At 42.9% G+C, this 16,224-nt stretch overlaps 1 protein-coding gene across 8 annotated transcripts in view; it reads right to left on the bottom strand.

Annotated features, from left to right (window-relative positions):
* Positions 1-228: 228 nt before the first annotated feature.
* The window catches only part of LOC126539580 (UDP-N-acetylglucosamine transporter-like), a 28,932-nt gene continuing 12,936 nt past the window's right edge, over positions 229-16,224 (bottom strand). For 5 of the 8 annotated variants that reach the window (XM_055075490.2, XM_050186466.2, XM_055075489.1 and 2 more), the window contains 3 exons: positions 8,890-9,008; positions 5,166-5,299; positions 229-1,742 (listed from right to left, as the gene is read on the bottom strand). In XM_055075490.2, coding sequence (XP_054931465.1) covers positions 1,673-1,742; positions 5,166-5,299; positions 8,890-9,008 — 323 coding nt within the window. In that variant the 3' untranslated portion in view covers positions 229-1,672. The other 3 variants (XM_072285299.1, XM_055075492.2, XM_055075493.2) reach the window with 3 other exon arrangements.

Raw genomic sequence — 16,224 nt, 5'->3', positions numbered from 1 at the left:
CAGGAGGTCCCATTACAGTATCTGACCTCAGGACCTCCTCCTGTGTATTATCGCCTTGTACTATATCTTGTCTATTAATAATAAAACCTCATTCATAAACCTCATTCAATGAATATAACTCTACCGTGGAGCAAATTCAACAGAAAAAAACAAAAGAGAAAAACATAGAAACCTTCTAAAGGCTGACTGGAAGAATTCGGCAATAAACAACCAAAGACATTTGGAAAGTAAATCCTGAAAAAAACATTTATTCTTTGGACCACTCGCAACATTGTACAACTCCAACTTTGAAGAACACCAACATGAAGGTGCACTTCTCCTACACAAGCAACAGTCTGGAGCCTTACTTGGCAAGGTGACAGTACAGAGCACATCATGAAGCATCTTTGTCTCTACTGCAGGATAACTATTTACAACATCACAGGTTGGAGATCACATGCATAGCCCTCGGACAAACACCGCAGGTGAATTATTAACATCTAAAGGTGGCAATTTTTTCATGTCATTCACAAATAAAACAAAAAAACTGCACTGATGCAAGGGTTGCAATATAACATGCAGTGAAGAGACTAGGACTATTTGGGTACAGCTCAGCAACTCATAAATCACTTTCACGCTACAAATTGCCTATATTTGAGCAGAATTTTTACCATCATTTTGAATAACAAGCATTAGGAGAAAATTAGGAGAACACAAGTAATGCTACCACTAAAATTGCACTTTTAGCTTGCTGGTGATCTATTATGGACATAGCACATTGTGGATAAGGACAAAAGAAGTGAGAGGACACACTTCACATTAGCATTAGTACCAAACGTGTTCCATTACTTCCTGTTTTACACCAAGTTTCTTTATTGCTGCCCTAACACACATACACCAAAGCAACAAGAACCACACATAATCATTTAGTCAATGAAATCAGCAGGAATAGGTGAATGTGTACATTTCACAACATACTGACGAAAGGTAATAGCCAAATTGTGGCAAGAAGTGGCATTCCACTTTGAATACAAAAGCTGTCTGTATCAGCAAGCCTTCTGTGAAACTGCATGCAAAAGCGCTTGCTTTTGTTGAAAGTGCCAAGATTATGCTTCCTTTGTCCTTGAGTGTACTTTATTTCGGTTCTTTCTTTCTTTCTGCCGCGTATGTTCACATTTGTGCACACAAGTCTGATGGCAGCAAAATAACTCGGTAGTATCACCTGTGTTATATCACTCCTTATTTGTGGTGTTAGTCTAATTTGCATTCAAAACAACTCATCATTCAAGACCAAGACCAACTAGGTCACTTTACATCTTTTTCAGCCATATTTATGGTCAGCACTATTAGGATTGTACAACACGAGAGGTTTGTAAAACAACTTGTGCCAAGCTCGTATTCCAAACTATTTATACACTGCATGACATACACATACCTAAATGAAGAAAAAAAAACATTAAAAGTCTATTCACGAAGGGTTGGGCATCACATCTTCTTTTGACTGCAGAAAAGCAGCAACATTTTCCCATAATAAATACTACATTCCACTCTAGTGAGTTGATGATGGACAAGGCAGCAAATGTCCTTTCATGATTTCGCCCTGAAACAAAGCCGTGCCGCCATTCACAGGTGAGCAAAAGGGCTCTTCCTGCACGTCTGAAACCACACTACCATATCAAGTAGGCAAGTCATACTATTTGAAGAGTGGTACGCCATAGAGTGATGTTGCAGTGATGACGATCCCAGCACCGAAGAAAAAATTTCTGTTTAGGAGGAAAAAAAAAATTTGAAAATTGTGACTCAGCAAAAATTACTAGTACATAGGTGCCAAAGAAGAGCTTTAATTTGTCCCTATACATAGGCCATACCAGGTTATAAAGATGTAGATGTAAGCAGCAGTAATGATGGCACCATTTTGTGGTGCAGTGTTTGACAAGAGCGGACAGAGCTATTGTATTGGCTAACCATATTCGGTACATAGATGCTGGTGTAAAGTGTCGGCAGTAACATAACCGATGACAAGCAGTTTATTTTTCTTCAACAACAAACGTTTTTAACAAGTTCATGAAAACATCACAAGACGTTGCAAGTAGCATTAATACTGCAACACTTATCACTTATACAACACTTATACTGCAAACCCAGTATCAGTATCCAGATTGAGCGCCGAGCATTGCATGAGCACGAATACGTTCTTGCCACACCCCCTAATTATGCCAACTTTACACATGTATGACCATTTCTTCTGCTGACGTGTCATGACAGGCTGAAAGGACAAGTGCGTTTCATGCTCACAGCCTTTCTTTGGTTGACAACAATTTATCCATCACTGTGGTGCTCGTGGCCGCTGGTTCCACTGCAAGTGCTTGAACTTCGTTGACGATGAGTATGAGCTACACATGTCCACAAGATCGAGCACTTGCTCCTAGTGCGCACTCCTACTGCAGTGAAGCTTCATTAAACCATACCTGCTTAAACAGTAGCTTCGTTTTAAAAGTAGTCAAGTCAAATCCCCGACACAGCGGCCATTGAAAATAATGCGTTTTGTATCCACATAAACCGTAGCAGCTTACTGCGTACATATCGGTTAACACGTAGTGTTTCCATTTTTCAGAGCGCAATCATGGCGGTACGTCGTCCCCATCGGGCGGCCTGTCAGAACAACAAGCCTCAGAGATCAGAACAACGGCCTCCAAGTGCCCTGTGCGTTTGCGTGTGAAGCCACATCAACATTTCGGCGTCATGCAAGCAAGGACTTGCATCGTGCCGAACATGGAGGAAGGAAAAAGCTTGGTGGCGAAGCTGGGATAAAAAAACATTGGGTGCTTAGCATAGAAGGAGAACTGGACATTGTTTGTGTTATCGAATGGGCACGAAGAGGTCGGCGTTGGCACGCAACAGCGATCAACCATTGATTAAGGTATGTGGAATTTGGAATGCGAAGAAGTTGCTTGGCAGCACTGCAGCGACCATGAAAAGATGTCGGCTACGAGATTCGACATTTCACCATCGTTGCCTTTGTTGTTGCCGAAGTGACATCTAATGACAGTGATGAGGACGACACGGAAAGCGACAGCACGGACAATTCAAGTCCGACAGTTGCAGAAGCTGCATGTTACGTCAGCGTCATGAATGCAATCGTCCTGACGAGAACAGCATCCCGCAATGAAAAAGGCGCCCCGCGACTTCTGCTGCGCTACCGCGCCCGTACACAGAGAATGTGCAATGGCAACAAAGGATCTGCCATGCGAATGTTTGCCGAGAAGACGGGGCCGGCTGTAAAGCTGGCTCGCAGCTTCAGTAAGTTTGAGGCCCCTGTCGTCGCTGCTAGGCCACTGCAGCACCAAACGAAAATAACAGACTTTTGTTGCGTGAAGTGAATCAATACTGCACGTTTTGCCCCTTTTATCGCACACTCTCCGAGTTACATTTTTGGCAGGTAAGTAGGGCGATCTCATGCTATTCCAGTTAAGCAGTACTATCGTTTAGTACATACTTTTTCCGAGTTTGGGCAAACTACGGTTTAATAAGGTTTCACAGTATATGCAATGGGTAAAACGGTACAGGGGTCCAACAGCCAGCTGTAAAAGCCTTGCTGGACCAGGACGCCGCTGTCTGTGATGGAACCTGCTGCCAACTTCCTGTCGTCATGCAGGCCCAATGCAACAAAACTGCTTCCCTTACAAGTGTGGTTATTGATCCGAAGAAGGACAATGACAGCCTTCACTTGCAACTGGCCCACAACACAGAGCTATTAGGCAAATTCAAACAGCAGCAAGGCGACGGAAATGAGTGGCCTCCTTTGGCACCTTCACCGATGTCCCTGTCATGTCGTAGGTCAACTAGTCTTCTCCACCGGCTTCGCGTCGGTATGTGAACAACAGCCCAGCATCAAGCCAGCACCAGCTCCTGTGGGTGAGCCATTGCGGGAAGCAAATGTGCATCCAGGCCTACAAACAATTTAGTTCCAGCCCAAGACTAGGGCGAAGCAGTCACTGGGGGCGAGCACTTCCAGCATGCTGGTTTCTGAGCGGGGAAAATGTTTGCTTTTTCATGTCGCACTTAGCCCCTTTGACAACTTGAAAGGAAATCTGTGCTAGGCTGGAAAAATTTTGATAGCAGCGATGCCAACTGCCAAAAGTCCAAAGTGAAGCACAAAAGTTACGCTTCCTTCTGGGTCACAGTAAATGAGAACGTCTTCCAAAAAATTTACTCGGAAACCATTTGGACGAAAGGTCGCATGTTCAGGCCTTTCTATGGCAGGCATGAGCAACCAAGGATGCCAGCGACAAAATAATGTACCGTATTTACTCGAATCTAACACGCACTTTTTTTCCGATAAAGCGGGTCCGAAAATTGCCTGCATGTTAGAATCGAGTACGACCCTAAATCTGCCTTACCACATTGCCATCAGCATTTCAAAATGGCCGCCTCGTACACACTTCAAGTCTAGCTGCCGTAGCTTCCTCCATGTGCTGCAGTACGTGTGCTTAGGCAATGCTTCCTTTAGCTTTGGTTAGTGCACCGTCCGTCTTCCCGCTTTCCACGTTTGCTCTATCAGCATGGAAGTACCGACTGCGAAGACATGCCGAGCAGTGGTGTAGCGAGAAATTTCGTTCGGGGGGGGGGCTGACATTGCAGCTCGGCATCCTCATTATAGAATCTATCGAAGGATCAAATACATGAATAATAACTGCATTGCCATTGCCAAAGATGTTGCAAACGAATTCTTGAACGCTACGCACTGTCAAAACAAGTAAAATGTATTTTTTCAGAAAGAATATACTTGCATGTCTTAAAAATAGTGCCTGAAATAACTGATATCAATACTTCCACGTTTTCTGTCTATTTATTAACTAAAGAAAATATCACACGAACTTTAGAACTATATCAATTTGAAACTAGCAAAGCAGTGCATGCCACTGATATGAAGAATTTAAAGGCCATGAAATGAACATGAGGACAATATGTTAATGGAACTGTCATTTTTGTACATAAGCAACAGCCAAGGAAAATCTCAATGACGCTGTCTTTTGTTACAAGTTATTACCATATTAAGCCTCACCTCATGATAGGAGTTTCTTTTTTGGTATTGTAGAAGGGTAATTTACTAATACGGCTCAAATTATTTTTCCCTCTAGTGTGCCTTCAAGCCAACTGTGCAGAACCAGAAAAATGAAGCTTACCGAGTGGGCAGCAGGTCACCCAGCAAGTAGTAGGAGCAGAATGTGGACAGGACAATGGAGATGGACGTTGCAAAACCCTTGAGAATGCTGTCGGCGTAGCGCACAGCCAGCGAGACAACCAATCCACCAAACGTCTATTCAAGTAAAAGATTCATCTAATATAGTGGGCAGTGGGATAAAATTTAAAAAAGGCTTTCAGTGTAAGAAAACTTCAAAACACATAGAAAAAATCTTCTCAGTGTGATGAAGTGATGCCATTGTTGTGAACGCTATATATTTCTCAAAGCAGCATCAGCACAAAAGTTTTTGAAGACAATGCCTTCCATTGCGAGTTAGTGCCACCTTTCTGTGTCGGGTATGCCTATTTCTAACCTGTTTCTAACCTCTTTCATGGGCCAATCACAAAGATAGAGCAGTATAAATATACAAGTGCCACTGAGGCCACTAGGTATGCGCAAAGGGTTAGCTGCCCCTAGGGTTACTAATGGTATCTTCAGCAGGTCGATTCCAGGCTCTGCCTCGGAGCAGCCAGATCTTGAGTCGCTCCCTGTCTGAGCCAGAGGCTTCAGCCAAAAACGCCTAGAGCAACAGAAATGGATCCATGGGCAACTTCCGCAATTACATTGCTGCAGAACAGGGAAAACTGGCGACTTCCACTTTTACTACTCAACAAACAGAAGCGACGGGAGTCACATAATCAGAGCTTAACAAGATCTTGCAGCTGCTTCGATGAGAGTCAGAGCGGCTCCAAGCACTCATGACTGGATTCAATCGCACGAATGGATCCAGACGAAAACGTTTTGAGCGCTTCGTTTCAACCAGGCGAATACAGAGCCACATGTCACAGTACTCTAGAGCACCCGATAACGAACAGCCAAAGATACCATAAGTATATGCCACTGGTTAGTGCCCTTTGGGTTACTGGGTATGCAATGAATGTGATAATGATGATGATGACTGACTATGATGGTAATGATTATAGTTGCGATGGTCTGAGGATGATGATGATTACGATAAGTGCTGACAAAAGTTTGAAAGGAGATTCAACCTCTGGTTGACATCAATCAAACAATGTCATTCCAGAGCGGCTTTTGGAATGAATCATACAGTTCACACACCCCATTCTCACCCCCACTCTCTAGAAAAACAGTCTTTCCTCGACTTCAACTAGACGTTGAATCGCCTTATAATATTTTCTCTACCTATTACCCTAACCATCAAGATTAGCACACAAGCACATGGTCAAGTGAATCCCTCAAGCCTATGATTCAATTCTTTCCCTGTAAAGGTCCGTTCCTTCTTTTCAAGATTTCATGCAAATTTGGATCGTGGCTATCATATGAATAAAAACACAATTTCATTTGTCTGTTTCTCAGCGGAACTAACCCACATAGTTACTATGTGACCCTCCTATATAGGTCCATGTAGTATAATATGGGCAACATTGGAAAGTGTAGTGCATTCCAACTGTTTGACTATGTCTACAGCTTGACAAGACAAGCTCAATTGCTGCTCTAGTCACAAGAATGTGGCCCTTTCACCCTCCTAAGGCAGTGGATCTCAAGCTCCGATAACCTGCAACTTGCCAAAAATGTAAGGTAAGCAATAAGGGCACAACCCCACGTCAAAACACACACAGGTTTGAAAGAAGCCCGCAATTTTTTATTTGACAGCAGTGAGAGACAGCATGGAGGCTGGAGCTTTACTTGAGAGTTAGAGAGGTATATTTTGTTTAGAAATAAAAGAAAAATTAACCCTTTATGATTGCATTTTAGCACAGCATGAGGTCACAGTGTTATAAAACAACAGCAATGTTTGAATATGACATTTATTTCAAATCGCAGAGTTCATACAGATTCAGTGGTAGCGATAAACTGAGTGTTTTCAATTTGGAATTAGACATGCAGAAGAAGAACAACTGTATTTATTTGATTATAAGGAAGTCAAGAATATAAGGCCCGAGTACCAGTTGGGGCACCCAAGAAAAAGAACTTAAGTATGCACACTAATATGAGACGATATAAAGTATCTGACGGATTGTTCATACTTGGCAGGGATCACACAAAAAGCCACACCTTAACATGAAATTGGCATATAACCCATGCTCTGCCTTACTGTAAATATTGTCGAATTCCTGGTGTGGTTATATACACAAAAATGCAATGCTGCTTCACCTGCCAAGTTAACTGGCAGAATTTGCACTGTCCTTAAAATCTGAATCACCGGGAATCACTGACTCTATGAGCCTCGCATAAAAGGCAGGCGTTGACTTCAAGGCTTAGGATTCTGTGAAAAAAAAAAAAAAGAATTCTTGCCTCACACTCAAATACATATGGTGAATCTTATGCATTCTGGCCCACATTGGTTTTGGAGGCACTTTCATAGAGTAAGGCTGTGGCATTCACAACACTACAAAAATGAACTTGAAAGAAGGGGGTACTAACGAAAATACAAAGGAGGCGCACACAAGAAAAAGGCGTTAGGCATGAAGGGACGCCGGACTTTCAACTGTACTTTATTGGAATTCACATTGCCGCACATAACCTCCGACGCATGCACATCCATTCATGTCTAATGCCTTTTCCTTGTGTGCACGCCCTTTGTGTTTCGCTGGTACCCTCTTTTTCAAGTTCATCATGTGCCAACAGGCCCAAGAGCTTGCGCTAATGCATCTACAAAAAGTTTAGGCCCAATCACGCCTATCTTGTCCCCAAACAATAATATAGGCATCTATGCATTTCCTTTCTTTAATGCTGCAGGTCTGATAGTTTCCTCGAAGGAGAAGTACATCTTGCTGAAGAATGCATGCCTATCGGTGACCTTAAAATAGCAAGAGCGCGGCATTAAAGAAAGGAAGTGCCTGCAAGATAGATTACGATTATTGTTTGGGGACAAGATAAGCCCAAACAACGCTTATTTTTCTCAGAGTGAAAAGCAAAATCTCAAAGTACTTTTTTTTTTGTTCAGTTTTCATTTGACTTTGGTGGTGCAGCTAAAATTAAGTCCCTGCTGTATACATTCGAATCTAGGCCAATAGCTTTCTTTCCTTTTTCAAATAATCAAACTCTAGGGTTGGCTTAGATTCAAGGATCATAAAAAATGCGCCAGTTCCAAATTGAAATTGATATATATGGTGCATAGCTACGCGATGTAGACAAGCGACATCGCCGTTTTAACCTCTGTCGTATCTGTATAGTGGCTAGAATTACAGTACCGGCGTGTGGCATGGCATTATCGTAATGGCACCAAACAGGCAATGCCACTATGCTGCTGCTTTAAAACAAGAAGTTGTGCTAGCCACAGAGGCATCGTCAAACGTTCAAGCCAGGCGGGACTTCGGCATCGATAAGATAATTGCCATGTTGGAGGGGGCAGTGGAAGACGCTTTTTGCACGCACTGGCCACAGCGAGGAGAAGACAACGATAAGGAAGATATTGACGCAGAATGAGCTCGGCATGTTCACATTCAATAAATGCTGTTTTCATTTTGTAAATGCTGTCCTCGCTTTTTTTGTTCAGCATACCTTCGAGGTAAGTTTTTATTTCCCCTGGCTTCGGATTTTCAGGGGTCAGCTTAAAATCGGGGCTGGACTAGATTAGAGTAAATTAGGTATGCAGCCATGACAAATTGAATTACTTTGTCACTAACAATGACAAAATAATAAAGGAAGTCAATAACACTTCGTGTGGGCTGTGTCCCGGTGAGCATTAATTAAAAGCTTACCTGTAGTAAGATGACTATCCATGTTATGACATTGTAGCCCTGGAAGAAGCCACCCACCCAAAGCTGGTTCCAGTCAGACATCAACATGGCCACGATTCCCAAGAGGCACCCAAAGATTGCTGCAAGGTAACTTTTTCAAGATCATCTGACAAAACACAGAAAAAGTATGAAAACATCTTGTTAACCCTGTAATGCTTTTTGCATCATAACTGCAAGACATTGCAACACATTAAATACACACCCTTCTTTCCTGTCACCATTCCTGACTAGAACTTCTTAGGTCAATCACTTCATTATACAAGTAGGCGAGACTTCAATTCGTATTTTGGAACTTTATTTTGAATCGCATGTTTCGTGCATTGTTCTTTTTCATTTATTTTGCTCTCCCTGCATGAACCTCAAGTCCACTGTATGTATTTATTAAATAAATAAATAAAATATGTGCTACTCTGCACTCTCAAATCAACACAATCGAACCATGCTATGATAATGTAGCTTACAAAAAGACAATACCTATGTTATACGGTCAAATCTCGTTTAAAGTAGACTTCCATTTAATTCCACTCCAGCTAATTCTTTTTTTTTTAATTTGATCTCGACCAAAGGTCCCAGCCGGCACCAATAAATTTCTATTGGACCAAACCTTCATTGTTTCAATTTCAATATTGGCCTTTACAGGATAATTCAAATTTGACTGGTCAGTCATATTGTGCAGTGAAGGAGGATGTGCAATTTATTGAAGTGAAGCTTACCAAGAATAGAAAGAGGCCACTCTCACAAAATATACTACGCATTCCTTAATTATACAGGCATGCACACACCATCTCAAGTCACAGTATGAGTAGCTGGATGCCTAATAAGCACATTGACAGCTATTCAGAGCTGTTTCTAATGTTTCTGTGGCGATTTGAGCCCTCGCTTCACCCACCATGCGTGTCTTGTACATGAGACCATTAACCATTCCTTAAAGGGCCCATCACCAGGCCTGGCCATCTTGAGCTGCCAAGCACTGCGCATACAATGCATGCTAACGGTCATGTCTGTTAAGTATTAGATCCCTACGCACCACAGACTGTTAAGTATTAGATCACTACGCAACATAGAAAGACAAATTTCAAACCGAACACCATTTGACCTTTTCCTTGCAGGCGTGGCTCCCAGCCGGACAGTCAATGCTTATCGCACAAGTGCGCCTATGTACACAACAGTGCTGTGACACCTCTCATAGTGGCATATGATTTCGAGAATTATTCAAGGCAACACCTTTTATTTGCGTAAGCTGTTGCTTCATTAGGCGAATTAAGGTTTAGAGAAATAATAAAGTACACAAACCGAATGCCTAAGTGTTCTTGTTTTACCTCATACCGCAGGAAGAGAGATGTACCTCCATTTCATCTGCCTGTTTCAAAGTCGTGCAGTCACACGCACAGACAACTAAACTATGTCATTTTCGACCGCGTTCCAGCACGTGATCATGCTCTGTGATCTGCTTGTGTCTGCCTTAGTATTTGGGTAGCACTGAATTATACTGCTGGTCAGATGTTCTCGTGCACAGCGTGCAAAATTGTGCACTGTGGAAAACGAGACAAACGCAACAGCTCGCACGTGACACCATCAGCATAAGGGTGCTGCGCAGCGAAAAATGCGAGGGGAAAAATATGAAAGTGGGGCCCATGACATATGCGTCATGCGATCCTCGAGGTCTGGCAAGGGAGAACACAGAGAAGGATTTTCACTTGCTTAGGCTAGACGGGGCAAGTGGAGCAAGTGTCTCCTGGCAGTGGCCCTCACCTGAAAACATGCATTCGTGGCACAGAAATATTTTTACCTTGACTATTAGTGAACCAATTTGAAAAATTCGTGTGGCAAAATGCTCCCTAGAGGGCACGTAACAACTTCCAGCTTATAACCAAAATTTGCTATGTGGCCTGGTGAGGGGCCCTTTAACTATACAAGACCGTTCCTTAATTATATGCAAGCACACATGCAGTACACCAAGAAGCAGAGAAAAGCTATCTGTGTTTTAGAAAAGCTAGTGATAAAGAAGGTGGTAAGATGAACAAACTCCAAAAGTCGCAGGGACATTTTAAGCCAACAAATGAGCAGAGTTTAACTAAATGTTTGAAGGCCTGCCAGTAAGCTTCTTAGGCATCTCAGTGCTCGTATTCTGACCGGAGACGGCGCATATGCCCGTGTAAATAAACGAACAAGTGCTATGTCCCGCAACAGCAACACTATTTTCCCACTTGGTATGCTTCACCACATAACACGTCTGTATTACAGCGAAGGTAACGTTAAAGGCAAATACTGCCAAGTGAACTAACACCGTTTCGGAATTTCTTTTCTGTCATTTGCGTAGTTGGACCCACCGAGTAATTTGACCAGTTTCATCGGTCCCTTCATGACCAAATAAACAGAACTCGACAGTAGTGAAGTCCCACGTGTCACGGCCATGACTCGGCCTAAGAGCACAACTGTCAAAAACTTTAATCAGGCAAATCATAATGCGATTCTCAACAAGCTGGGAGAGTCTGTAGATAACTTGCGAAACCATGATGCTATTACTTGCGGAATAACTTTAAAGAAACTGTTAAAAAATGGATTTACAATTTTGTTCCTACGAGGCATATTAAATCAGATTGCCACAACCCTCGGGTTCATAGGAACATTATACATTTGAAGCGCAGGATTAAGTGAGCAAAGAAGAAAAAGAGTCACCAATAACAAATCACTGCGTCAACTCTGAAAAGAATTACATCCTGTGTTGTCATGTGCAAAAAACAAATATTTTGATATTACTTTGCCCTGTTTTATTAAAACAAATTCTCAGAAGTTCTCACGCTTTCTCAGCTCAAAATCTAAACAAATTGACAAAATAATTTACACGGATATGCTCATAACAGAGCCAAAGGACATAGCTGACGTGTTAAATGAATACTTCCATTCCGCATTCTCTCCGGCTGAAAGCGACATCCAGTTATTTGGACCTTCAATATTTGATGATTACTTTATATCTGTTGAAGGTCTTTTCTCTCTTATTGAACCTAAAGGAAAGATCTTCAGGCAGCCCAGGTAACATTCCTAATGCTTTTTTGCACCGGTAAGCCAAGCCTGGGTCATATATTCTCGCTGCGATTTATCGCTCCTGCTTAAAACTGGCTATCACTCCAGATGATTGGCGTGTCGCCTGGGTAGTGGCAATTCCCAAAAGAGGAGGCCGGTTAGAAAAAGAAAACTTCTGCCCAATATCTTTCCCCTGCTGCAAAATTTCTCCTGCTACAAAATACTTGAACACATCCTCATAAATTTCATAACTTGAATGCAATAAACTGCTTCCTAATAACCATCATGGATTTCGCAAAAGCCTTTCAACAATCGCACAGCTTACTACTATCCATGAAATCGCTTCAACCCTCGATTCGGCCGGACAGTTGATCTAGTCTTTTTGGATTTCAGCAGAGCTTCTGATTGTGTATACCATAGTAAACTTCTAAACAAACTTCACAGATTTGGCCTACCATCTTTTATTATAAATTGGATCAAACTACTTGTCCAACTGAACTCAATTTGTGGATGTCGACAAGTACTCGTCCAAGCATTTGCCAGTTACGTCTGGCGTGCCTCAGGGAAGCGTCTTGGGACCCATTCTTTTTCTCATGTATGCGAACGATATTACCACTGCTGTGTGTCCTGTCATGTTCAAATTAGGTTGTTTGCTGATGACTGTTTGATTTTCAAAAAGGTGACTTGCCAGAAAGACCAGATTTCATTAAACTGTAGTCTAGTGAAAATTCAGGAAAGGTGCACAACATGGTCTATGTTCTTGAACTCGGAGAACACTGTGCTGCTACGCATAACCAATGAAAAACAACCATTTTTATTCACATATAAAATTAATAACGACACCATAACAGAAGCCGCAGAATACAAATATTTGGGATTGACAATCACTAACAACCTTAAGTGGTCCTGCCACATCGAAAATATTTGTACAGCAGCTACGTGGAAACTCGACTTACTCGGACACAAACTAAAAAAATGCGCCATCTAATGCAAAGCTTCTTGCCTACACAACTTTTGTTTTGCCTAAAGTTGAATACGCGAGCATAGTTTAGGATCCCCACTATTAAAAAGATAAGCATAGGCTCGAGATGGTCCAGAGGCAGGCAGCACGCTTCATATTTTACAAATTTAAGAGAACAGATACCCCGTCATCCATAATGCTAGTAAATAATATTCCAACCTTAGAGCAGCACAAGAAAACAGCGAGAGAAATTTTTATTCCTGCTTTATCACAACAAACTGAATGTGAATGCACGCGCATATACTCAGTCATTCTTGTCACGCCCGCCGAGAAATAGGCATGCTCACAATCTACTTCCGTACAAACACACACAGACACAGACCTTTTCAAGTACTCATTTTTTTCTGCGAACTGTTACTGATTGGAATTGACTAGCTGAAAAAATTGTTTCATTAGAATCTGCAAGTGCTTTTGTAAGTGCGCTACTTGATTTATTAGTATTTTAGTATTTTGTCATTTCTTTAAATCTAGTTGCTTTATTGATGCAGTGTTATTTTATAATTTACAAAACATTGAACTTGTACACCCATCGAATTTTGGGGCAGAGTTCCTTTCTTTTCTTCCTGCTGTTATATGTACAGCTTATAGGAGGGTGCAAAATAATACAGCTCACAATCGAGTGCAATTGCACTCGATTGTGAGCTGTATTATTTTGCACCCTCCTATAAGCTGTATTATTTTATCTGGATAGGCTGCATCGGTTTCTTTTAATGGTTCCAGTTAGACTAATATGTTAGCTTTGTGTGCTTGTGTGCCCCACGGCTTCATTTTTGCCACGAAACTGTGCAGTTGTATAAACAATTTCCTTAGAACGACAGAAAGCTGAGCTAGTTGGTAAGGATTCATTATGCAAAAAAGAAGTGAGGCGTGCAGACAGGACACAAGAGTAGAGAAGTGGACGTTCGTGTTGTCCACTTCTCTATTCTTGTGTCCTGTCTGCACGCCTCACTTCTTTTTTGTATAATGAAACAATTTCCCACCTGCATGGGCCTTCATGACCACAGTATACTGTAAATAAAAATAAAATAAATAAAACAAGAACACATTTGTTAAACTATCCAACACTTGTTATAAGTGTATATTTGTTACATGCTGATATTGATGAGAAATATTTTATACGTAATCTATTATGTCTGATTATTTGCTATATCTCTGTTTATTATATTGTTACGCGTGGAAAGACACAGATGAAAGAGGCTATATACAGGCTATTTACACTGGAGGCAGACCGTCAGGCCGACACTCGCTCGCGCCAAGGGCACAGACCCACTGCGTCGTCGTTCTCGCAGGGGCTCGTCCCTTGAGCATCGCTCGATGATATCGTAATACTATCCCCAGGCGGCAAAAGCGCCGTCACGGTGCTGTTAAATATCCAAGGCGCGTGGAGAGTTGTAGGGTTTGAGTCGGGCAACGTGGACAATGTCACTGGTTGTCACAGCGGAGGACGTAGTGGGTGTGGCTAGAACGATTTCATAGGTGACATCGGTCACTTGGCGGAGCACGCGATATGGGCCTGTGCAGCAGGAAAGCAGTTTTTCACACAGGCCAACTTTACGCGATGGTGATCAAAGCAACACGAGGGTGCCGGGCACAAAATGGACATCACGGTGACGGAGGTCGTAGCGTTGCTTTTGTTTGCCTTGAGAGACTTGTAGACGAGCGCGCGCAAGTTGGCGAGCATGGTCAGCATGGGCGATAGCATCACGGGCATAAGCCCTAGTTGAAGCTGTGGTGGATGGAAGCAGAGTGTCCGGTGGTAGCGTCGGTTCACAGCCATACAAGAGGTAAAAAGGTGAAAAGCCAGCAGTTTCAAGACGGGAACAGTTGTACGCAAAGGTAATGTATGGTAGAGCCTGGTCCCAGTCACGGTGGTCGTCTGAAACATATTTGGATAGCATGTCTGTAAGGGTGCAGTTCAAACGCTCAGTGAGGCCGTTCATTTGACGGTGGCAGGAGGTGGTAAATTTATGCTGTATTGAGTAGGCACGCATGATGTCGTCAATGACTTTGGCCAAAAAGGTGCGGCCGCGGTCTGTAAGCAATTGACGCGGAGCACCATGCATCAATATGATATCATGTAGCAGGAAGTCCGCAACATCAGTTGCACAACTGGTCGGAAGAGCACGGGTTACGGCGTTGCGGGTCGCGTAGTCCACCGCGACTGCAACCCACTTGTTTCCTGATGTAGATTCCGGAAATGGGCCTAAGAGGTCCAAGCCGACACGATGGAAGGGCTCGGCAGAGATGTCGAGCGGCTGCAGGTAACCAGCGGGGAGCTGGGAAGGCTTCTTGCGTCGTTGGCAAAGTTCACAAGCGGCGACGTAACGTCGTACGGAACGGGCAAGGCCCGGCCAGAAAAGACGGCGACGTACACGGTCATAGGCTCGAGATACGCTGAGGTGTCCTGCCGTTGGTGCGTCGTGAAGCTCTTCTAGAATGGTTGAGTGAAGGTGTTTAGGTATGACAAGTAGGAACTCAGAGCCGTCCAGATGAAGGTTACGACAGTACAGAGTACCGTCGCGGAGGACGAAGAGGCGTAGAGTATCATCGGCCGGAGAGTGTTCAAAACGGTCGATGAGTGCTCTGATGCAGGCATCACGACGTTGCTCGACAGCGAAATGAAGCAGCTGCAATACAGAGAATACGCAAGCAGCACTGGTAATATTGGAGAAGTCGGGGTCGTCAACAGGGTAACGCGACAAGCTGTCAGCATCTTGGTGCAGGCGGCCAGACTTGTAGACCACGGAATATGAAAATTCTTGTAGCCTCAAAACCCATCGACCAAGCCGGCCTGTAGGATCTTTTAGCGATGAGAGCCAGCAGAGAGCATGATGGTCAGTGACTACGGAAAAAGGGCGACCGTAAAGGTAAGGACGGAACTTCGCAACCGCCCAGACTACAGCAAGGCATTCTTGTTCCGTAATGGAATAGTTGCGCTCCGATGGTGTGAGGAGGCATCGTAATAATATATAGGTCCCACTGTATCCGATATTCGTATAAGGTCATATTCACTTTACCACTGATATTGCTGAGAATACTTTCCATTTATTTCCATATAACTGGTAATACAATATACGTGTATCTGTACTCATTATATTGATGTTCAACTACAAAAACTTACTGATCCCAGATAAGAAATATCTAAAAGAGAAAATCCCTTCCAACATTTTTTAGCATTATTTGATAAGGTTGCTTTAAGCTGATCGTATATCAGAATATCTACAATGCAACAGGCCTGTCAGGGTTTACTT

This window comes from Dermacentor andersoni, chromosome 11 (genome assembly GCF_023375885.2).
Source record: "Dermacentor andersoni chromosome 11, qqDerAnde1_hic_scaffold, whole genome shotgun sequence".
NCBI classification, from domain to species: domain Eukaryota; kingdom Metazoa; phylum Arthropoda; class Arachnida; order Ixodida; family Ixodidae; genus Dermacentor; species Dermacentor andersoni.
The sequence above is the reverse complement of the archived record's forward strand: the minus strand, read 5'-3'. Positions and strand labels throughout refer to the sequence as shown.